The sequence below is a fragment of the Haematobia irritans genome, chromosome 1, assembly GCF_050003625.1.
Source record: "Haematobia irritans isolate KBUSLIRL chromosome 1, ASM5000362v1, whole genome shotgun sequence".
Taxonomy (NCBI): Eukaryota; Metazoa; Arthropoda; class Insecta; order Diptera; family Muscidae; genus Haematobia; species Haematobia irritans.
Genome location: NC_134397.1, coordinates 107,060,922 through 107,084,438, shown reverse-complemented (window position 1 = coordinate 107,084,438; position 23,517 = coordinate 107,060,922). Strand labels below are relative to the sequence as shown.

General features: G+C 35.0%; 2 protein-coding genes and 2 long non-coding RNA genes across 5 annotated transcripts; 3 read left to right on the top strand and 1 right to left on the bottom strand.

The window, feature by feature from the left end:
• Positions 1–11,376: 11,376 nt before the first annotated feature.
• Positions 11,377–12,474, top strand: LOC142230582 (uncharacterized). The gene has a single exon (XM_075301221.1). The coding sequence runs from the start codon at positions 11,377–11,379 to the stop codon at positions 12,472–12,474; it is 1,098 nt and encodes a 365-aa protein (XP_075157336.1).
• Positions 12,475–15,818: 3,344 nt separating this feature from the next.
• Positions 15,819–16,302, bottom strand: LOC142240979 (uncharacterized). Its single transcript, XR_012723447.1, has 2 exons — positions 16,206–16,302; positions 15,819–16,147 (listed from the first exon to the last, which is right to left on the bottom strand). It is a non-coding gene; the product is annotated as an uncharacterized LOC142240979 (long non-coding RNA).
• A 3,605-nt stretch (positions 16,303–19,907) lies between these two features.
• On the top strand, positions 19,908–20,999 carry LOC142221604 (uncharacterized). Its single transcript, XR_012718141.1, has 2 exons — positions 19,908–20,315; positions 20,373–20,999. It is a non-coding gene; the product is annotated as an uncharacterized LOC142221604 (long non-coding RNA).
• Positions 21,000–21,724: 725 nt separating this feature from the next.
• On the top strand, positions 21,725–23,512 carry Arl2 (ADP ribosylation factor-like 2). 2 transcript variants are annotated; one of them, XM_075291351.1, is made up of 3 exons: positions 21,725–21,969; positions 22,939–23,293; positions 23,348–23,512. In XM_075291351.1, the coding sequence occupies exons 1-3, from the start codon at positions 21,863–21,865 to the stop codon at positions 23,480–23,482; spliced, it is 597 nt and encodes a 198-aa protein (XP_075147466.1). In that variant the 5' UTR covers positions 21,725–21,862; the 3' UTR covers positions 23,483–23,512. The 2 variants fall into 2 exon arrangements, with proteins under 2 accessions (XP_075147466.1, XP_075147467.1); XM_075291352.1 differs by having other exon boundaries at positions 21,726–22,083.
• Positions 23,513–23,517: the final 5 nt, after the last annotated feature.

The following is a 23,517-nucleotide window of genomic DNA, read 5'->3' as shown; positions in this document are numbered from 1 at the left end:
ATAGTGGAGACTGATCACAAGCCTCTTGTGAATATTTTCAAGAAACCCCTTTATAGGATACCAGCAAGGTTGCAGCGATTTATGCTCAGACTCCAGGCTTATGACCTGCAAGTGCAATACAGACCTGGCAAGTACCTTTATATTGCAGACACACCTTCTAGGGAGCCATTACCGGACACACTAGGTGATATAGATCGGGATATTGAATTGCATTGTAATTTAGTCGTGGCTCATATAAATAATTAAATATTTCTTTAGAGTTGGAGAATATTAGGAAGGAACAGACGGATGATAAAGTACTTAGTTTGGTGAAAGGGTACGTTAGGGATGGATGGCCCAAAAAACTTGAAATAGAAGGTGGCACGATGATTTTCCATAAGATAAAGGATGATTTAAATATAATTAATGATATACTTTTGAGAAATAATCAAATAGTCGTACCAAAGAAATTACAAGGGCATATTTTAGCAAAACTTCATGAGGGACATTTCGGAGTAAACAGATGTTTAAGCATGGTTCGCGCTTCGGTTTATTGGCCCGCTATGAACAACGATATAAAAAATATGGTACTAATTGCGAGATTTGTCTTAAGTATTCCAACTCAGACCCGAAAATGGATCTAATGTCCCATGAAGTCATAATTATGCCCTGGTACAAGGTTGGATCAGATATTTTCCAGTTCAAGAAAAACAAGTACATACTAGTTGTTGATTATTCTTCCAAATATATCGAAGTTGAACTCTTGCCTTGTCAAAGCGTTTGATTAATTCTTCATATGCGACCTTGTCCACATCGATGTTAAATGAGTTGAATATCTGCAACGATTCTGGTCCCATTTGATGGAGAAGTATTGCAACTTTTCGCTGATCTGATTGACTTTCCAGATTTGATGCTCTCATATATTTTAAATTTCCATGTAGACCAGGACATAGCTAAATTGGTGCACTTAACATTTAGATGTTGTATATTATTTGGAGAGTATGGTGGTAATATTTCATTTTTTTCAGTCATCTTTAACTGTACTTTTGCACTTCTTTTGTACTTATTCTTTCCTTCGTGTTGATTTGCTGCGCTAAATCACACCTGACACCATGTAACGTTATGAACAGAATGAGTTTTAATTTCAGATATCATTGCATTACAACTACTATTACAAAATGTCCTATACTACTATAAGTAATCAATAAACTTCATTGTAGATTTTTTTTTGTTATTTCACTTCCGACACCAATTGTTACGTTTTTATATTTAGGCGTTTTTAATTACCCGACTATTAAAATACTGTTCGTTTCAATAACGTTAATCTACAATTTATTTACTATGACTTCACTTTACAATTCGTTCACACTGATGTTATTCGTTTGACGCTTTAATTAAGACTGGCTCGTTAGCAGCATGCGAGCGCTTCTATATATAACGGTCTGGCAATGTGAGAACATTCTGGCAGCACTACAATATTCTGGCAACGCCAGAATATTCTTTGACAACGCTAGAAGAATCTACGACCATTAAGTTATTCATCTGGTGTCTGCCAAACACATATACACTCACATAGATATATGCTCGCATTACTACAGCAACAATAACAATGACAATAGACAATAAAGGTATTTTTGCATTTCTATTTTGCATTCTCATTTCATCTTAAGGTGGGTATTAAGTTCGAGTTTAGCCGCTAAAAACGTAATTTTTTCACTATTACTTTTCTTTAATAATCCATTTTAAGGAATACAAACTTTGTGAAAATTTTCTTTGGTCTTTTCCCCACCAAGTTATAATAAAATTTGCAACAAATACGTATAATTTAATGAATTTTTCTTACTGATTTAGTTTTCACTTTAGCGATTTTAGCGGCTAAACTCGAACTTAATACCCATCTTAAGATGAAATGAGAATGCAAAATAGAGAGAGAGTAAGAACTTACATTTCGATATGAAAATAAGCAAACAAAAGAACATAAAATAAATTCAGGAAAATACCAGAAAATGAATAGATGACTCCAACTAGTGATAATTCTATAATTATCAAATTCGTAACAGTATATTACAATGTAAAAATATACCAAAAATTACTTTTGGTTCTTAATATGCTTTGGCGAAAAATTCATAACTTACAAATTTAATTTTTTTATGATTTCTAGAGTTTCTAGTCAGACTTTAAAGGTTATGAGTTTATGCAGATAAAAGATTTTTTATTTCATATTTTTATCCTACGTGTCGATGGGGATTTCCATCTTCCTCAGGGATTTACTTTATTGAAATTTGGCAACAACAATAAAATATACGAAAAGAACAATATTTTACTTTTTGCTTATGATTTAACCATAATTTTCTGTGAGAAACTTAAATTTAATCTTTCGTCATATTGTATAAATTATTATTCTAATTAATTATTAACGTGACTATTACAGCACAACATTAAACACAAATTTTAAATAATTGCAAAAATAATACGAAAGATAACCTAAGCTTTCACAGTTGGTAGTTTACTTACTAATGCTATGGTGTAGGCAGCATTGGTGTTGTCTTTATCTTCATTTCGATTTATTGCACTTTGTTTTGTTGAATCCGCAAGCTTTCGAGAGTATATCGTCGATTTGCTCTTCGTTCTCTATGTAATATTCTCACACCTTCCCAGTCAGGTGTGTGTTGTGGTTCAATGCAATGTTGGGCTAGTGCAGTTGTTCGTTTTTCCTTTTTTATGTCTATTTGATGTTCGGTTATTCTTGTGTTTAAGCTTCGCTTGGTGGTTCCTACGTAGCATTGATTGCAGTTTTCGTTGTTGTTGCCTATGCATGTTTTTTCTATTTTCGTTTTTGTAGATGTGAAAAGAGAGGCTATTGTTCTATTGGGTCTGTAAGCAAATGATATTTCCTTGTCCTCTATTATTTCTCTCAGCTTTTTTACTCTCTGTTAGTTTAGGAATAAATGAAAAGCTGTAGATTTTTTTGGGGTTGCTGCACCCAGAAAACAAATTCGTTGCCTCAACCGAATTATTTGCCAACCGAAAGCAGGTGGTTCCATCAACTATCAATGATATCTGTCAGCACAACTAACATTTGGCAATTGTAACTACATGGTAGTATGTTGGATCAACTTTGCATTGGTTGTCGCAATTTCATATTAATTGTTTTGTTTGTTGGTGCAACCGCCCTCGATTTTCTTTACTATTATCCTAACCAAATTCCAATATCAAAGGAAAGGGCAGATTATATTAAGATTTGATTAATTTATTACAAGATTTACAATCATAATAAACTACGAAAATATATACAAAAAGTGCTAACAACAAAGGCTTTTGATCTACAAATATGTGAGATCAATTTACATTACAAATTTTATACACTCATAGAAAAAAGTCTGCTAAAAACAGCAGTCGATGTCTGCTGTTATATTTTTGTACTTCAGGGCGTAATGAACAACAATTTATAAAATTTTTAGGTTATAAAATTTTCCCCAAATCCTATTTAAGAACCAAAAGTAGTTTTTGGTATATTTTTGCACTGTAATATACTTACAAGCTCCTAAATACGATCAGCAAACATTTTGTTTGCTGTTATGCCTCAATTTGATAAATATTCAGATTTTTGGTCAAATGCTATAGATATTCATAAAATATTGTGTTAACTATGTTAGGATAGCTCCTAAGTTGACATTTTTATTTGTTTTAGCCAAAATAAAACATGTTTTAGTGTAATCGAGCTTCAAAAATAGCAGGAAATGTTTGCTATTTCAGCAAACAGTGACTGCTGTCCCTTTTTCAGCAGACTTTCTGCTGTTTTAGCAGACTTTTCTGATGTCTTTATCTTCATTTCGATTTATTGCACTTTGTTTTGTTGAATCCGCAAGCTTTCGAGAGTATATCGTCGATTTGCTCTTCGTTCTCTATGTAATATTCTCACACCTTCCCAGTCAGGTGTGTGTTGTGGTTCAACACCCAGAGAAATGGTTGGTTGCAATTCGATAATTACAATGAGGAAATGATGTCAGTAACTTATTTTTTCTTACAAGAACAATGTTTTGATTATTTTCTCCATTATACATTCAACACGACCATAACAAAGTTCCCAGGATCAAAACGAAATTCCCATAACCATTCAATTGGTTACAATAATCAATGCCGATAAATTTGGTTTTAAGCTGCATAAAATTTTTGAGCTAACCACCAGCATAGTGAGACCTACTTCATGGGAATTAACAAATGGTTGGTACAACCAAAAGTTGAGTATACTAATAGAATCTTAGTTCAATTATAGGACGGGCGTAAGGTAGTTGTTGCAACAAATAAATATTTATATCAACATCGATATGGTAAATGGTATGACGCTACAAAATTTGCAAAACGGGGAACAGCATTTACTTGATAATAGTCCGCAATACATTGAATAAAGTTTATCCCATAGAAAAGAAGTTGCCTTCAGGTAAGTAGCGCACCGATTTATAAAAAAGGAATATTACAAAAGTTTCCATAAAAATTACAGGCTTCATACACCAACAAACACAAATACTTTTTACGGCAAGCGAGCTTTTTTTATTGTATTAAGAATACAGGAAGAGTCTAAGTCGATCTGTATTTATATCTAGAGGCTTAAGGAAGAAATTTCTGGCAAGTATATATTGAATTAAGTTCTGTAGTTTGACCACATAATTGCAACCTAATAACCATCTGTCATTGGTATACAAACATTACCTATAAAAATTGTAAATTGTAATGTAAATTGATCTCACATATATGTAGATCAAAAGCCTTTGTTGTATTTATTTTCGTAGTTTATTATGATTGTAAATCTTGTAATAAATTAATAAAATCTCAATATAATCTGCCCTTTCATTTGATATTGGAATTTGGTTAGGATAATAGTAAAGAAAATCGAGGGCGTTTGCACCAACAAACAAAACAATTAATATGAAATTGCGACAACCAATGCAAAGTTGATCCAACATACTACCATGTAGTTACAATTGCCAAATGTTAGTTGTGCTGACAGATATCATTGATAGTTGATGGAACCACCTGCTTTCGGTTGGCAAATAATTCGGTTGAGGCAACGAATTTGTTTTCTGGGTGAATGCAATGTTGGGCTAGTGCAGTTGTTCGTTTTTCCTTTTTTATGTCTATTTGATGTTCGGTTATTCTTGTGTTTAAGCTTCGCTTGGTGGTTCCTACGTAGCATTGATTGCAGTTTTCGTTGTTGTTGCCTATGCATGTTTTTTCTATTTTCGTTTTTGTAGATGTGAAAAGAGAGGCTATTGTTCTATTGGGTCTGTAAGCAAATGATATTTCCTTGTCCTCTATTATTTCTCTCAGCTTTTTTACTCTCTGTTAGTTTAGGAATAAATGAAAAGCTGTAGATTTTTTTGGGGTTGCTGCACCCAGAAAACAAATTCGTTGCCTCAACCGAATTATTTGCCAACCGAAAGCAGGTGGTTCCATCAACTATCAATGATATCTGTCAGCACAACTAACATTTGGCAATTGTAACTACATGGTAGTATGTTGGATCAACTTTGCATTGGTTGTCGCAATTTCATATTAATTGTTTTGTTTGTTGGTGCAACCGCCCTCGATTTTCTTTACTATTATCCTAACCAAATTCCAATATCAAATGAAAGGGCAGATTATATTAAGATTTGATTAATTTATTACAAGATTTACAATCATAATAAACTACGAAAATATATACAAAAAGTGCTAACAACAAAGGCTTTTGATCTACAAATATGTGAGATCAATTTACATTACAAATTTTATACACTCATAGAAAAAAGTCTGCTAAAAACAGCAGTCGATGTCTGCTGTTATATTTTTGTACTTCAGGGCGTAATGAACAACAATTTATAAAATTTTTAGGTTATAAAATTTTCCCCAAATCCTATTTAAGAACCAAAAGTAGTTTTTGGTATATTTTTGCACTGTAATATACTTACAAGCTCCTAAATACGATCAGCAAACATTTTGTTTGCTGTTATGCCTCAATTTGATAAATATTCAGATTTTTGGTCAAATGCTATAGATATTCATAAAATATTGTGTTAACTATGTTAGGATAGCTCCTAAGTTGACATTTTTATTTGTTTTAGCCAAAATAAAACATGTTTTAGTGTAATCGAGCTTCAAAAATAGCAGGAAATGTTTGCTATTTCAGCAAACAGTGACTGCTGTCCCTTTTTCAGCAGACTTTCTGCTGTTTTAGCAGACTTTTCTGATGTCCCTACTAACAAATTTCTTTGCGTGTAGGTAATGTTTGTATACCAATGACAGATGGTCATTAGGTTGCAATTATGTGGTCAAACTACAGAACCTAATTCAATATATACTTGCCAGAAATTTCTTCCTTAAGCCTCTATATATAAATACAGATAGACTTAGACTCTTCCTGTATTCTTAATACAATAAAAAAAGCTCGCTTGCCGTAAAAAGTATTTGTGTTGTTGGTGTATGAAGGGATGGTACGTCAGTGGAACATCCTCAAGAAGGAGGTGGCTTTGAGGAACACTCAGATGAGGAGAACAGGGAGACAATACCCGATATGCAAGCACTGATCATAATGATTGTAATCAAGTAGGAGACCCGGTAGATAAAACATACTTCACTGGATCAGGAAGAGCTGTTCGACCACCTAATAGATTCACCAATATATATATATATATATATATATATATATATATATATATATATATATATATATATATATATATATATATATATATATATATATATATATATATATATATATATATATATATATATATATATATATATATATATAAGAACAGAGTGTTAGGTAGTTAGTAACATGTGTGTACCACATGTGTGGGTTTTCCCACACACGATGTTTTATGATAAATAACTAATGGTACGCATGCGTGTATACACATGCCCGATTCATTATGGTTGCAGATGTTTTATGACCTTTTTATGAACTTGCTTCTAATCATCGTTATTGCTAGTTCTCTGTTTATCTTATGTTAGTTTGTACGTAGTTCTAAGTAGTATATAAGGATTGATATTTTTCATAATAAATTAGTAACTTACAAATACTCAAATAGTGTGGATGATTTTCATTCGGGTGTGTTAATCATAAACATTTTGGCCCTTCGAATCGTTGAAAAGGTCCCTCGAAAATCGGTACGGTTTATTGTCGTAGTTTTTTGAGAAAAAGAAAATACTTAAAAAGTGATTGATAATTTTCTGCTAACGGGCGGAGAACGGGTAAAGTCGATCGCGACTTAGTGAAAAAAAGAAAAGTGATTGGTAATTCTTTGCTGACGGGCGAAGAACGGGTAAAATCAATCGAACATTTGTTAAGTGTTTGTGGGGACTATAAACTCATTATGTCGTTTACGAGACAAAAGTCGGGTTCTCTCTTGGAGAAGTTAAAAAACATCGTTCATCGACTCTCGGTGAAGGCGAACAATGTCGACGTAGATTTAATGGAATTTTCCACTATTCTAAAACATAGAAAGTGGATGGAAGAGAACATTAAAATCTATCAACAATTGTGTAAAGAGGTGGAAAAAACACCAAGTGCAAATGAAGCTGAGTTTGAGGAGCAGAAAATGCTGGCATCGGAGTCAATCAACAAGATTGACAAAATTCTTGCAGCATTTGAAGCAGAAGCGACGGTGAAAAAGGCAGCAGGCGGTAGTAGAGGAGCTCCGGAAAAGGTGATAGTACACGAAGATAGGCTATCATTGGCCAGAAAGGAAAAGGAAGAATCTCATAAAAGTAATGAGAAATCTGCGACCGCAGAACCCTTGGCCTCGCAAACAAAATTAAGAAAAGTATTCCAGCAAAAGGGCAGGGCGCTGGAAAGAAGGCTGGAAACAGTTAAATACAGGTTACCAGTAGCAACAAAAGAAGTGTTAACGATGTATTGGAACAGATTGGATGACGAAATTAATGAGCTGGCAGCTATTCAAGAAGATATGGTAGACGAGGATGTGAACGATGACTCCAGCGAGGAAAAATACTATGAAATCCGCTGCAAATACGATGAAATTGTGCTGGAGATTGAGGAGCGGCTAGCAGATATGAGGAATGAGGTGATGCCTTCGACTTCAACTCGACTGGAGGAGTTGAAAGTACCCACATTTAGCGGCCATATATTTGATTGGAACTCGTTCCAGGATATATTTAAGCAGTTGGTGGATGGCAACAGAAGTTTATCGAAAGTCGAAAAATTTTATCGGCTGAAAAGCGTGGTTAAAGGTGATGCCGCGCGTCTTATACAGCATCTCCAGTGCAGCGTGGTCTATCCTGGAGCAGAGATACTGTAATCGAAGGCTATTATTTGGTAATCTGCTTGATAGAATTATTGACCATGCAAGTGTAAACATTCAAGTTGTTCAGAGCATAAAGCAACTGTTGGACATGGCAACATGGGAATGGCAGTGGATGATGCCGATCCATTCATTGCGCGGATTCTCATTAGAAAGCTGGATAAGGATGGACTGCTAAAATATGAACAATGGGTCCAAATTTCTAAAGAGGTTCAGAAGCTGGAGGATGTTATGGCGTTTTTGGAACAGCAATATCTGGCTTTGGAAGCGGTAAACAACAAAAAGGAAGTTAATCAAAATCAAAAGCACATCAATGCATTCAACACAACACAGCGAGGGTGTGCTTATTGCAATATCAGTGGACATAAGGTAATAGATTGCAGGCAGTTTAATAAACTGCAAGTAGCGGAGAGATGTACATGGACCGAAAAATTAAGATCTGCAAAATTTGCTTGGGCCATCGAGCAGAAAAAAAATGTTTTAAATTTTATAATAAATGCGAAAAATGCGGTGGAAAGCATCATACTACGCTGCATAATGTAGAAAGCTCAAAACCGGGGCCATCGAAAACCAATTCCAGAACACAATTAACAGTGGAAGGTAACGCAGTAACGCTATTGGTAACAGCGCAGGTACGCGTAAAATCGGCTTGTGGCGAGCAAATTTTAATGAGAGCCCTAATTGACCAAGGCTCTCAGCGTACTTCAATATCAGAGGAAGCAGCACAGATATTAAGATAACCAAGGAAGAAAGTATTAACTGATTTGGTTGGTCTTGGCAATACAACAGTAGGAAGATCTAAAGCTACTGTACAAATTGAGATAAAGCCACGGTTCCAGAGTGACGCGGTTCATACGATCGAGGCGATTGTGTTATCGACGCTATCTTCAGCTCAACCAGACAACAATTTGGACATTGAATTGGAAACATGGAGAAACTATTGTCTAGCGGATCCATTATTCTATAAGTCAGATCGGATCGACTTATTAATTGGCGCAGACTTATACCACCAAATAATTCAAAGTGGAGTGGTAAAAATTGGGTCGTTGTCTGGTCAAGAAACTTCGCTTGGCCTGATAATATGCGGCAGCGTTAAAGGACGTGAGTCTGGAAATGTGGTGATGACGGTAACAACGGAATTGGAGCGGTTTTGGGAGATGGAGGAGGTGATACATGATGATGAATTTCAAAAGGATAAATGTGAGCAGTTGTTTACTACGACAACGTATTTAAATGAAGACAACAGATTTGTAGTGCGGTTGCCATTCAAGACCGAAGCAAACTTGGGTGAGTCGAGAAAAATGGCTCTAGCTCGTTTGCTAAATCTGGAGAAAAGATTTATAAGAGATGGAATGTTGAAAGAAGAATATCTTAAGTTCATGAAAGAGTATGTCGAAATGGGGCATATGAGAAAAGCTGAAAAGGATAAGAGCGCTAAATACTACATGCCGCATCAAGCAGTCTTGAGACAAGATCACCTCACTACAAAAGTTCGTGTGGTGTTTGATGCTTCGGCCAGAACGTCGAATGGCAGCCCAATAAACACAGGATGAGCGTTTTTCAAATGCAACAACTTTTCAGTTTGAGGGTAAATATAATTTTTAACATAAATTCAACTTGACTTGAAATAGCTCATCTTCAATACATCTTCAAATTGTTTGCGTATTACTTCCAATTTGCCAAAATGTTGACAAAATCTTTGAAAAGGTGTTGAAGATAATATGAGAAAACTTTGACAAAACACTACCCTAAAATGCAACGAAAACACCATGTGGTTTTCAATACTTATTTGTGCAACGAAGTTCGTGGTCAATTGCAAGAAATTAAAAAAAAATGGAAAATTTTAGACAAATAACCAAATAGTTTATAAAAATAGGTAAGTGAAAATAAGAAATGAAATAAAACTTTAAGGAAGTCACTAAATGTATATCTCTTTGCAGAAAACTAAAATTATGGATTCTACGTTCTTGAAAACATTAAAAAGCTGGCCGATGAAAAATGGTGGACAATTAACTTGAACTGCTTCAAATAGTTTATAATAATTGGTACGTCAATATGAAAAATTAAATCAACACTTTAGAGAAGTCACTAAATTTAAATCTCTTTGCAGAAAACTAAAATCTTTGGATGCTACATTCTTGCAAACATTAAGAAGCTGACCAATGAAAAATGAGTGGCTTATCGACAAGAAAAAGTTTCCAGAAACATTACAAGTGCAACCAATTAAAATTGTTAAAAACAAAAAATTGTTGAAATCAACAACTTCTGGATGAAAATGTGCATCACATCGTCAGTTTAATTCATATGTTTTTATCAGTTTAAAATGGATATTTTGTGAATTCCTTCTGCTGGAAATCAATTCTAACACGCGGTCCAGTACGTTCCTAATTTCAAATTGCCCCCATGTTAATAAATTTTAATGCTGTTTTATGACACCAAAAAGAAGGAAATCGAATTATCAATGAAAAAGTGTTACTAATAATGTTTAAGATATTTAAAGTTTTGTTGTTTGTTTTTTTTTTTTTGTTCTTATTTGTTGATATGTTTAATAAGATTATTATTTATCAATTGGTATTGTAGTGTATTATGCAGTGTAGTGTATTATTATATATTTTATTTTGATGAAAATGAATAAATTATACAAAATTCATAGAATTTTGGCTTTGACTTTCAATTTGAAGTGGGGATATCATTCATACAAATTTAGGTTGAAAAGTATTTGCAACGATGTTAATTTTGAATTTGACTCGCATCGAAAATTGTTTGACAAATTATTGAGTAGCGATGCATTTCAATTTGAGGATAACACTTGAGATATTATTGCTAATGTGTTGAATTTCACTGTTGAGGGTAATGTCTGTTTTTTTGTTGAGAACGCGATTTTCTCAACAATTTCTCAACTTGAATATTACCCTAATCTTTTGAAAAAATGTTTGAAAAATTGTTGAAATTTAGCATTTTTCAAACGTTTGTGTTTATTGGGAGAAGTCTAAATGATGTGCTGGAGGTCGGTCCTAAACTACAACATGATATATTTCAAATATTATTAGAATGGAGGCTTTGGAAAGTGGTAATTGTTGCTGATGTGGAAAAAATGTATCGGCAAATTTTGGTAAATAAAGAAGACCAAGAATACCAAACAATATTGTGGCGCGAAAATCCAAAGAGGCCGGTAGAAGAGTATATATTGACAACTGTAACGTATGGAACAGCATGTGCTCCGTTCTTTGCTAAAAGGGCGTTGTTTGAAATTGGAGAATGTTGCGATGATTCGAAGCTGCAAGGGGTCATCCAAAACGATTTCTACATGGATGACTTGATGACAGGAGCTGATTCGGCGGAAGAGTGCAGTTATATGCAAAAAGGCATCAGCCAGCAATTGAATAAATTTGGGTTTAAATTGCGAAAATGGATGTCCAATGATAAGAAGATACTGCAGGCAATTCCAGATGTGAGAAACAATCACTACATCAGGATCGAAGAAGGCGAAACTATGAAGACTTTGGGGGTCCAATGGGATCCTCATTCCGATAATTTTGCTTTTTACTTTCAGAGTGAGGAAGGCGAAAGGCTTACAAAGCGGAAGGCACTCTCTATGTTGGCCAGAATCTATGATCCGTTAGGATGGCCTGCTCCAATAACCATTCTTGCGAAGCTGTTCATCCAGAGACTATGGGTAATGGATATATTATGGGATGCCCAGTTGGATGAAAAGATGGTGAAGGAATGGGATGCTATCATTAAGACGCTGCCGGCAATTGGAGAAGTACGGATTCCCCGGTGGTTATCGACTTCATCATCAATGGAAATAGAGGTACACGGCTTTGCAGATGCATCGGAAAAGGCGTTTGCAGCAGTAATTTATGTCAGAGCAGCGAACAAGATTTCACTGTTGGCAGCGAAGTCGAAAGTCAATCCGATAAAAAACAGAAAGACGTTACCAAAATTGGAACTCTGTGCAGCTCATCTCTTGGCCAAATTGCTACATAGTGTCAAGAAAGTGATGAGTCGAGAAATGCAGGTATATCTATGGAGTGACTCGACAATTGTCCTATCGTGGATTACAAATTCTGTCAAAGTTAAGGACAAGTTTGTAAGAACTCGAGTTGAGGAAATCAACGATGCAGTCTCTACAGCAAGATGGGGTCATGTGCGATCAAAAGAGAATCCAGCAGATGCTGCATCAAGGTGATTGAGACCAGAGCAACTTAAATCATTTGAGTTGTGGTGGAATGGACCACATTGGCTACAAGATCGGAGGAATTGGCCGACAATGAAAGAGCAACAATTTACTGGTGCTACTACATCTGTCAAGAGAGAGGACAACATGATTATTAAACTTATAGCCAGAATTTCCTGCTACAAAAAGATTGTAAGGATTGTAGCATATGTACAAAAATTTATAAGGAAGACTAAAAAGGAGCGAGATAGATATATTGGCTTGGCAGTAAATGACTTGGAGAAAGCAGAACAAGTAATATTAACGGCTGTTCAAGAAGAGCTATTTGAAGAAGAAATATCTTGTTTAAGGAATGGAAGAGAAATTCCAACGAAGAGCAGAATATGTTCGTTAAATCCGTCCATTCCCTGCCAACATTTTTTGAATTTGGGGGCGCTTCAGAGAATCCCCACTATGTCGAAAACAGTCGTATACGATATCCAAAACTCCTCGGAAAAGCGCCGTCACTATTGAGAAGTTGTACCACGCCAAGTTACTACAAAAAAGTATCGCATGAGTGCAATTATTAGGAGCCCTTCTGGATACATTTAGAAGGACGCCAATGAGAGCCCCTTCAAACAATCAGACAAAGTGCATTTTAAGATAGTTGTAAAAGAATCATTGTGGTCAAGTAAAACACGATTGTTTAGATGTTTATTAATTTTATGAAACATTTATAAATTCTCATGAATATAACATTTATACGGCTATCACATCACATTTAACACATTTTTATGCATTAATAAGAGATTGATGTTGAGTTACAAGTTGTAAGTTAAATGTTGTAGCGTCTATCAGCCAGTACTTTTATTCCCAATGGAGGCAGCGTGTCTGGAAAAATATTTGAAAAACTATCACTTTATTCCATTTGGAAAGTCAAAAATTATTCACCAATTTACTTTTCACAATTTTAAGCGTAATAACTATATTTTCAGCACTTTATTTTCTTTTTCATTGAAATAAATTATAATAAGCCAGTTGCGCTTGGTGTTTCACAAAATATAAAATGGCTGTTGTAACAATAGTGATGGCAAAATACTTTCATGCGAATAGTGATGGCAAAATACTATCACAGTTGGCGATTGTTGCAGTGTCATTTACGAGTCTGTGATAGCGATGAGGATGAAATGGAACATTGAAATGCTGGCAGGGTTGATGCAGCAGGGATATTGAGAGTTGGAGGTCGGTTGGAGAATGCTTCAATTAACTATGCCAGAAAACGTCGTATCATCAAGGAAATACATAAAGAAACGCTGCATGGTGGAATCAAGTTGATGGAAAATATGCTGCGAAGTAAATATTGGATGATTGGTGCGAAGAATGCGCTTAAAAAAACTGTGAGGTCCTGTGTTAAATGAGTACGATACCGACGAGAGGTCACATCGCAGTTGATGGGAAATCTACCGCATAGTAGAGTGTGTGTGTCATATCCATTTGACCACACGGGAGTAGATTATGCCGGGCCAATCCAGATGAAGAGATCTAGAGGAAGAGGTCAACGAACCCATAAGGGATACATTGCCGTTTTCGTTTGCATGACAACAAAAGCGGTGCATTTGGAGGCAGTCAGCGATCTCACGTCAGATGCATTTTTAGCTGCTCTGCGGCGGTTCTTCAGCAGAAGAGGAAAGAGTTGCCACATAAATTCGGATAATGGCACAAATTTTGTCGGGACCGCACGCAAGTTGGATAAGGAGTTTATTAAGGCCGTTCAACAAAACTCCAATGTGGCGCATGACTTAGCATCAGAACGGGTGCAGTGGCATTTTATACCCCCGGGAGCTCCTCACTTCGGAGGAATGTGGGAGGCGGCAGTGAAGTCGGTCAAGCATCACCTTAGGCGAGTAATTGGAGAAGCAAAGCTGACATATGAAGAAATGTCGACGTTTTTATCGCATAGAAGCAGTTTTGAATTCCCGTCCATTGTGTCCAGTCACTATAGATCACAGTGAACTATTGACACCGGGACATTTTCTATTGACACCGGGACATTGGATATTCCAGAAAGGTGTTCTGATGAAAAGCTTGGCTCCTTAGACAGATGGAAGTTTGTTAAGCGAATGCGGAATGATTTTTGGAAGCAGTGGCGTAATGACTATTTGAGTAGCCTGCAACAAAGGGTGAAATGGAAGAAACCTTTACCAAACATCAAAGTTGGACAGGTGGTAATCGTGAAGGATGAAAATACTGCTCCTGGAAAGTGGCCTTTAGGAAATGTGGTTGAAGTGCATGAAGGCAGAGATGAGAAGGTCAGAGTGGTGACAGTCAAGACGCAGAATGGCATGTTGAAAAGACCGGTTCAAAAATTATGTCCATTGGATGTGATGACAAACAGTGACGATAAAACTGAGATGCATGTGTCACAATCATATATGAGTAAATATTACCATAGAGCACCAGATAAAAAAGTAAACCTGGTGGCAATATTGTGGTTGGCGATGGTGATGGTGGCGTGTACTTATCGAACTATGACAATACCGGTTTCTGGAGCTATTGTAAAGGAGCTAGGAAATGGAACTATGCTATATATGGACAAAGTTGGTACGATTAAACGTATTACATCATCTTGGAATCTGGTGACGTACTTTGATTTGCACGGATATTTTGTAACGGTGGCTCATTTGGAAGAAAGTATAGGAAAATGCAAAACTCTATGTGCTCGATTGAATTCATTTGAACGTCAGTGCGAAGAACAGCTGGACGTTATGAGTAACAGGCTGAAAGTGATAGATGAAAATCACTTACTATTCTCTCATAAGGAAAGGCAGCGAAAAAGGCGTTCTCCATTAGAGTTTATCGGATCGTTCTACCATATACTGTTTGGGATTATGGATGTTGACGATCGGGAAAGCATTGAGAATAACATGAAAAATTTGCTCGAAAATCAGCACAATTTGAAGTATTTGACAGAGAAGCAAACATCAGTTGTTGAGTCGACTCTCAACGTATTGAAAAAGACGACGGAAGAAATCAATGGTCAATTTAAAGAGCTTCATGGGAAAGTTCATACCATAAGCGAAATGCTTAATTCAGATTTTATCCCATACAGGGAAGCGATGAATTTTTTCATGGTGACAGGGCAGCTCGACATTTTGCTAACGGAAGTAGAGCATGTGCGAAGGAGAGTAATGGGCTTGTTAATGGACATCAACCATGGGAAAGTAAATCCAGATTTGATACGCCCAAATCAACTACAGACAGAGGTTACAAAGATTAGAGCGAGGATCTCTAAAGGACTTCGTCTACCTGGTGAAGAGACCGCGGGGGTATTGCAAACAATTTACAAAGTAATGACAGCTAGGATGAAAAGCTTCTCATAGATGTGCAAATAAGGAACAATTCATTATTATAAACATAAAGGAAAAAAGGTAAAACTAAGAAAACACGTAAACGTAAAAACATAGGATACAAATTTTAATTATTCATCTCCGTTGATGGTGGTGGAACCATTTGTGGGTCCGAAGCCGCATTGTTGGTTATATTTGGTACAGATGTCGTGATTTGTTCACCAGCTTAATCTCCCAGTTTGTTGCGCTTGTCGCCTTCTGATTTTCCTTCGTGGCGCATTATTATTTTGTCGTGGCGGATTATTTCTATTGTTGTATATAAATTTTATATCAATTTCCAAAGGAATTCTTACAGTTTTCTAAAAAAAAGATTTAATTCAAAACTTGGCCATATATTTGCTTAAAATAAAATCTCACCTTTGTAGTTTTTTTGGTATGTTTTTTCGACATCAAAGAACGACATCAACTGATCAGTTTTTTAAATTGGGAACCAGGACATTTTTGGCGATGCCATATGTTTCATTATTACGAGTGATGCCACACGAGATTTCATTCATAAAAATGGCGTCGGAAAAATATGTCATATATGTTCAGTTTTCAAGCTGAAAACAAGTTTGTTTTCACATTTACTTTTTTTATGCCTTTGTAATTATAAATTTATTTTTTTAATTTTTATATCAATTCAATTCAATTTTTGTTTATCATTTAAGGCCCATTTTGTACTACATATTGATAGAAATACAATTTATGCGACTTATATATATAGATATCCTAAACTAAAATCAAAACGCACTTTCTCTAAAAAAACCAATTATTAAAAATTTAAAGGTGAGTATTAAAATCGAGTTTAACCGCTAAAATCTAAAATAAATCTGTAAATGCAGATTTACAGATGATTTATCGCAGTATACAGTTCAATTCTTCTTTGAATTTCAGCGAGAATTTTTTGAATCTAGCATGTATATAGAAACAAATTATTTCCGAAGAAATTTTTCAATTATTTTTATTTACAAATATTTTTTAATTTTATTAAACTGTTAATTGAAAATTTTCCGCTTCTTGGAAGTTATTGAAAATCAATAAAAAAAAACCAATCATTATGCGTGATGCTACACGGAGGAAAAAACTTTTTTCATATGTTTCGGTGAAAAAATTTATGTTTGGAACTCAAATTTTTAGCACCTTATTTTTAACTGCAACCATATAATGTTCATAAACTAGCATAACATATTTGCGACATATATGTTAATATGTTAGAACATATTATGTTTGGAACATAACATTTTTTTAAATATAATATGTGTGGATACAAATATTTTGAACAACACTGTAGATCCCACGGTCCATATAATTATATAAACCCACTATATACACCGACCCTTATGTTGATCTCTAATAGAGTTTTTCATCTTCTTAAGCGATTTTGATATTTTGCTCTACCTCTATTTGAGTGGCTGCCAAATCCAATGATTCACACACCTGTCAAACATCGAACTCCTGGCGGCCAAGTGACACTTTTCACTACGGTTTGTTTATAGGGCCGTATATCCAATTATATCTTTCGAATGAGGTTCAAAACCCATATCCAACATATAATCAGCTTCATCTAAAACTTTATAAGTAATAGTGGCTACGTTAATAACATTCACACATCCAATTTATTTTTCAATAAATACATACCGCTCTCATATTTCTAAATGAATACTTGTTTACTTCCTTCTCAATTTACAATGCCAATACACATCTTGGCGCCATAAGTACATTTGAACCACCACGCCATGACCGAGGAATACTTTGATATTCGTAGCGGGCAAGAAAAACTCTTACTTTTTTTCCAGTTCCCATTTGCATTACTATTTTTTGAAATTAAACAATTGCGTTGCCAACGCACTCGATTTTCATTGTTACCACGTTTTCTTCATGAATGCATTTTTAATGAAAATAATTGAAACTTTAAATTTGGAAAAATTCTCAATGTGCACTCAATGTGAAAATCAAAACCTTGCAACAAAAACAATTAATGCTATATATTTCATTTGTTAGTAATTTGTTAGAGATTTCATTTTGTTTCAGTGCCAAGTTGCGATCTTTCTTTTTGTTGTGATGTCCAGCCTGCATTTGGTTTCGTGGTCATCAAATTCCAGATGAAAATATTAGAACAGAATTCTTAGGAACAAGTCCTTTATCAAACGTGTGACTCAAAATTATACCCAACCTCATTCTCCATCATTTGGAGTAGGTTCCCTTCTAAAAACTGCACGGCAAGTCTTCCGTCGCTGGGGTTTTTTGTCCTGCCCTCCAGTTGATGGAATTGAAATCTGGAATTTGACAAGGAACCGAGCTGATTTGGAACATGTGTCATACCTCAAAATGTTCATATTAATGTCAGCTATCATGTTCCTTTGTCCAAATTTTCTAGGTTTTTAATATGTGGACACCATGCGTTGGTTAGTGTCCTGACCACCACTTTCAACATTGAAATCTAGAATTTGACTAGGAACCGAGCTGATTTGGAACATAAGTTATACCTCAAAATGTTCGTATTGATGTCAGCTATCATGTTCCTTTATCCAAATTTTCTAGGTTTTTAATATGTGGACACTAGGCTGGATTTAGTGTCCTGGTCACCTAATTCCGATGGAAACCTTCAATGGGTGAACCCCGGAACAAGTTTTTTGAATTTTTTTTTATGAAAATTATGCCCAATATGATTTTATAACATTTGGAGAGGTTTTCTTTTCAAAAAATGTACAGCAAGTCAGCCGTCGCTGGGGTTTTTTGTCCTGCCCTCCAGTTGATGGAATTGAAATCTGGAATTTGACAAGGAACCGAGCTGAATCTGAACATGTGTGATAGCTCAAAATGTTCGTATTGATGTCAGCTTTCATGTTCCTTTGTCCAAATTTTCTAGGTTTTTAATATGTGGACACCATGCGTTGGTTAGTGTCCTGACCACCACTTTCAACATTGAAATCTAGAATTTGACTAGGAACCGAGCTGATTTGGAACATAAGTTATACCTCAAAATGTTCGTATTGATGTCAGCTATCATGTTCCTTTGTCCAAATTTTCTAGGTTTTTAAAATGTGGACACTAGGCTGGATTTAGTGTCCTTATGCCCAATATCATTTCCTAACATTTGGAGAGGTTTTCCTTTCAAAAAATGTACAGCAAGTCAGCCGTCGCTGGGGTTTTTTGTCCTGCCCTCCAGTTGATGGAATTGAAATCTGGAATTTGACAAGGAACCGAGCTGATTCTGAACATGTGTTATACCTCAAAATGTTCGTATTGATGTCAGCTTTCATGTTCCTTTGTCCAAATTTTCTAGGTTTTTAATATGTGGACACCAGGCGTTGGTTAGTGTCCTGACCACCAGTTTCAACACTGAAATCTGGAATTTGACTGGGAACCGAGCTGATTTGGAACATGTGTGATACCTCAAAATGTTCGTATTGATGTCAGCTATCGTGTTCCTTCGTTTAAATTTTCTAGGTTTTTAGTATGTGACCTCCAGGCCGGATTTAGTGTCCTAAACTTCGAGTTGCAGATAGAAATCATTGATTTCTGAAGCAAACTAAGTCATTTGGACAATGAGTCATACCTTAAATTGTAGCTAAAGAATCAGTCTACATGTTTAGAATTTCCTAAGAATTAGTAATTGGACAGTTTTCCTATATTTTTGTCCAGGAATCTCGTTCTCCATTGAAATTCTAGCCCCGAACAGTTGATAAAAAAGGTACTTTTTCAGTTTTTGCCGTCTCTGTGTCACCCTGTGAACAGACAAATTTTGTTGTTATCGAAAATTAGCGACGTCGCTAACTTCACGGAGGTGAAGATCATAGGTTTGGCCAGTAATGTTGGAAATTTTGATTACTTTTGACTACTCGTTACTACTCGTTACTTTTGAATTGAGTACTCGTTACTACTCGTTACTTTAATAAAAAATTCAAAAAAGACCATTTGTATAATTTTTAATAATATTTTCTTTCCCAACAGTTAATAATATATTTTTGGTGCTTTTTGCATTTCGGGAGTTGGCATCACTGATAAACGGCGTAACAACTTTGAAAGGCGTAAATTTTTGTTTGACCGCCTTTTGCAGGTTCGAATTTTTTTTATTTGATAGTATTTGTTTTGTTTACTTACATGTATTATGTATGTGTATCTATTTTATATGTATGAGTAAAATGAGTATTTTATTTCAAATTGCCTGCATATTAATGAACAATTTTAAATGGCTTAAATATAAATATAAAATTAAAAATATCTAGATGTGGAACAACTTTTCAGAGCGGAAAGAACATCATTGAATTGATCATCATCGTCTTTGTTTTTAAAGCGAATTTTTAACCTTCCTCTGATACCAAATCCTTCGATTTTGGTTCATCATTTGTGGCAGGAAGAAACTTAGAAACTATTGACAAATTTCTAAATCTGAACGGATATATGAACTAAGGATGCATCCTCCATAAATCCTAAATGTGGTACCTTGAAAGCGGTAACATTTATTTGAAATTATATTATTTGGTAAGTTAAAATGGAATGAAAAGTTAAAGAAGTCTCTAAACGCATATTTATTTGCAGAAAACTAATATCTTTGGATGACACATTTTTGGAAGCATTCAGAAGCTGATCGATGAAAAAATATGGTGTCTCATCGACAAGTGAAATTTTCCACAAATCTTTCAAAAACCAATGGATGGATAATCTATCCTTTTCCATATCTACTAACTACACCTAGAAAACAAATTCAAATTCGTTGCCTCAACCGAATTATTTGCCAGCTGTTTTGGGATAATTATTTTATTATTATTCAGCTGTTTTGGGAATCCTAGTCGAACGAAAGCATTCGTTTCGGATATGAGAAATTGGTTGTTATTTATATGGTTTGTTGGTGCAACCTCCCACGATGTTATTTATTGTTACCCTGACCAATTGTTAGATATACTTACCAAATTCCAATATTAAATGAAAAGGGCAGATTATATTGAGATTATATAATTCAATTTTCATATATTATGCATGTACGTACATATTACAGTTTTTATAAATATAAAATTATAATTCATAGACTTATACTTACCAGAAATGTCCTCCTTAAGTCTCTAGATATAAATACAGATCTCTGAAGTAGTTCTAGAATTTTATGTGCTTAATACAATAAAAGTATTTGTGTTGGTTGGTGTATGAAGCCTGCAAACTTTATGGAAACTTTTGTAATATTCCTTTTTTATAAATCGGTGCGATACTTACCTTAAGCCAAATTCTATTCTATGGGATAAACTATTCAATTTATTGGGATAAACTATTCAATGGTTGTACCAACCATTTGTTGATTCCCATGCTGGTGGTTAGCTCAACAATTTTATACGACATAAAACCAAATTTATCGGCATTGGTTATCGTAACCAATTGAATGGTTATGGGAATTTCTATTTGATCCTGTGAACTTTTTTATGGTCGTGTTGGATATATAATGTGTAAAATAATAAAAACATTGTTCTTGTAGCAAAAAATAACTGCCTGTTCATGAAACTCAAAATCGTCCCGCGACGAATCGTTCGTCTAGAGTGAAACTAAAATAACTTTATATATATTTGCTACAAATCCTCCAACTTTGCCATGGACTCATCCTTTATGATTTACTATCGACCACCGAAACAATTGTGATTCAACAGACTCTAGTTCTCGAGATATCAACGAGTGATTTTTGACGTTTCGTTCGTCTCGAGGCAAACGAAAATTCCAGTAAGTTCTGTAATGATCGAATATTATAAATATTCCCTAATTGTTTGAAAAACAGTTGAATTTTAGCATTTTTCAAACGTTTGTGTTTATTGGGATTGTATTGTAGATATTGAGTACTCATTTAACTGTAACGAGTACTCAAAAGATTAGTCAGTAACGAGTACTTGCAATCAAATGCTCGTTACTTTCCCAACACTATTGGCCAGACGTATTCGTGAAGCTTTTGAAGTAGAATAGAATTTATTTTTATTTGGTCGGGTGAAATTTGCCCATCTTCAGAAATAAAGTCTGCTTGGAACTCTTCATTTCCGTCATAGTCAATTTCAATGCAATCACGCGTTAATTCGAACTCAATGAAATCATCCATATCTTCGCCTGCATCACATCTCTTATTATTTATCGTCTGTTACGAATTAGTGGAAGCCCTGCATATGTAAACAAATCTGCTTAGTTATTTTTATTTTTAAATTGTGCATCGAAAAATGGGGTTTTTGACAGTACTGAAGAAAATGAGACAAAAGGAAAAAGAAATGAGAATACTTTTGTTGTAAGTGTAACATGTAGCTTAAATTGTAATTAAAAATAGACAAGTAAACAACAGCGGTTGGTGACTCATTAGATTCAAGTGAGTTTTGTGTTCATCTAAGTTTAAATCTTACTTTCTTATAAGTTGTAAGATTTACCAAAGGCATAGAATTTTCGATTTGGAACACAAAATGTAGGAGAGTCTCAAAACCCAGCCGAAAGTCTGCAATGCGTTTCCATTGAGGATCTCGTTTTTGGGTCGATTTTGCGAAAACTAAAAGAAAAAACAGTTGTTGCTCCGGAAACTATATATGCAGTGCATCAACTTATATTTTTCGCCCTAAAGTACTATTAGATTTACTATTACAGGAAGATTGGATAAAAATTGGGTTTCTGGTAGAAGTCAAATCGGGAGATTGGTGTATATGAAGGCAATGCCAAATCATGGACCGATACAGACCTAAAAAAACACCTCTAACAATGGCGGTTTCTAGAAGGCCAAGAAGACAAATCGGGGGATCGGTCTGTATCTACCAAAACATGGACCAATACCATATTCGGTACACCTATTTGTGGTCCGAAGATTCCTCTAAATTTGCAAATTAAGGAAAATAGCATATAAACTATGGTTTCTGGTTTATTAACAAATTTCATTGAGTGTACTCTAATTGTTATCAATAGTCACTAATTCTATCACTTGGTCTATTAACTAACCAAAAGCAAATGGTAGGAGGTGTCCCAATTTGTTTCCTTTCAGTGGCACCCGCAAAAAATGTTAGAACTAATGATATCGTTTTGAATTTGAATTCGAATTGAAAATTATTTTATTTATTATGTAGCAACAATTACATCAATCTTAATTGTTGTGTTTTTTAAGGGGCTTAGATAATGCCGGAAAGACCACTATTCTAAAACGTTTTAACGGAGAACCTATCAATACAATTTCACCAACACTAGGATTCAACATAAAAACATTAGAACACAATGGTTATACATTAAATATGTGGGATGTTGGTGGACAAAAGTCATTACGATCTTACTGGCGCAACTATTTTGAATGTACTGACGGCCTAGTGTGGGTCGTAGATAGTGCCGATAGAATGCGTCTGGAGACTTGTAAACAAGAGCTGGAGATATTATTGCAGGAAGAAAGGCTTGCTGGAGCAACATTGTTAGTTTTGGCAAATAAACAAGATTTACCTGGAGCTTTGAGTGCAAATGAAATTAAAGAGGTAAAATAATTTAACATTAACACAAATATTGACTTGATTGTTATTTCCATACAGGTGTTACAGTTGGACAATATAACCACTCATCATTGGCTTGTTGTGGGAGTTAGTGCCGTAACTGGGGAAAAACTGCTAAACGCAGTTGATTGGCTAATTGATGATATAGCTAAACGCATATTCACGTTGGACTAATAATAAATCTCGCATGCAATGATTAAAGCATTTCC

What these genes read in the sequence shown, in the direction of transcription:
- Arl2 (XM_075291351.1), top strand. Translation starts at nt 21,863, where the DNA reads ATGCAATCACGCGTTAATTCGAACTCAATGAAATCATCCATATCTTCG. An exon ending in TTAGTGGAAGCCCTGCATAT is followed by an intron (nt 21,970 to 22,938) that starts GTAAACAAATCT and finishes GTGTTTTTTAAG; the next exon opens with GGGCTTAGATAATGCCGGAA. An exon ending in GTGCAAATGAAATTAAAGAG is followed by an intron (nt 23,294 to 23,347) that starts GTAAAATAATTT and finishes ATTTCCATACAG; the next exon opens with GTGTTACAGTTGGACAATAT.
- LOC142230582 (XM_075301221.1), top strand. Translation starts at nt 11,377, where the DNA reads ATGTATCGGCAAATTTTGGTAAATAAAGAAGACCAAGAATACCAAACA.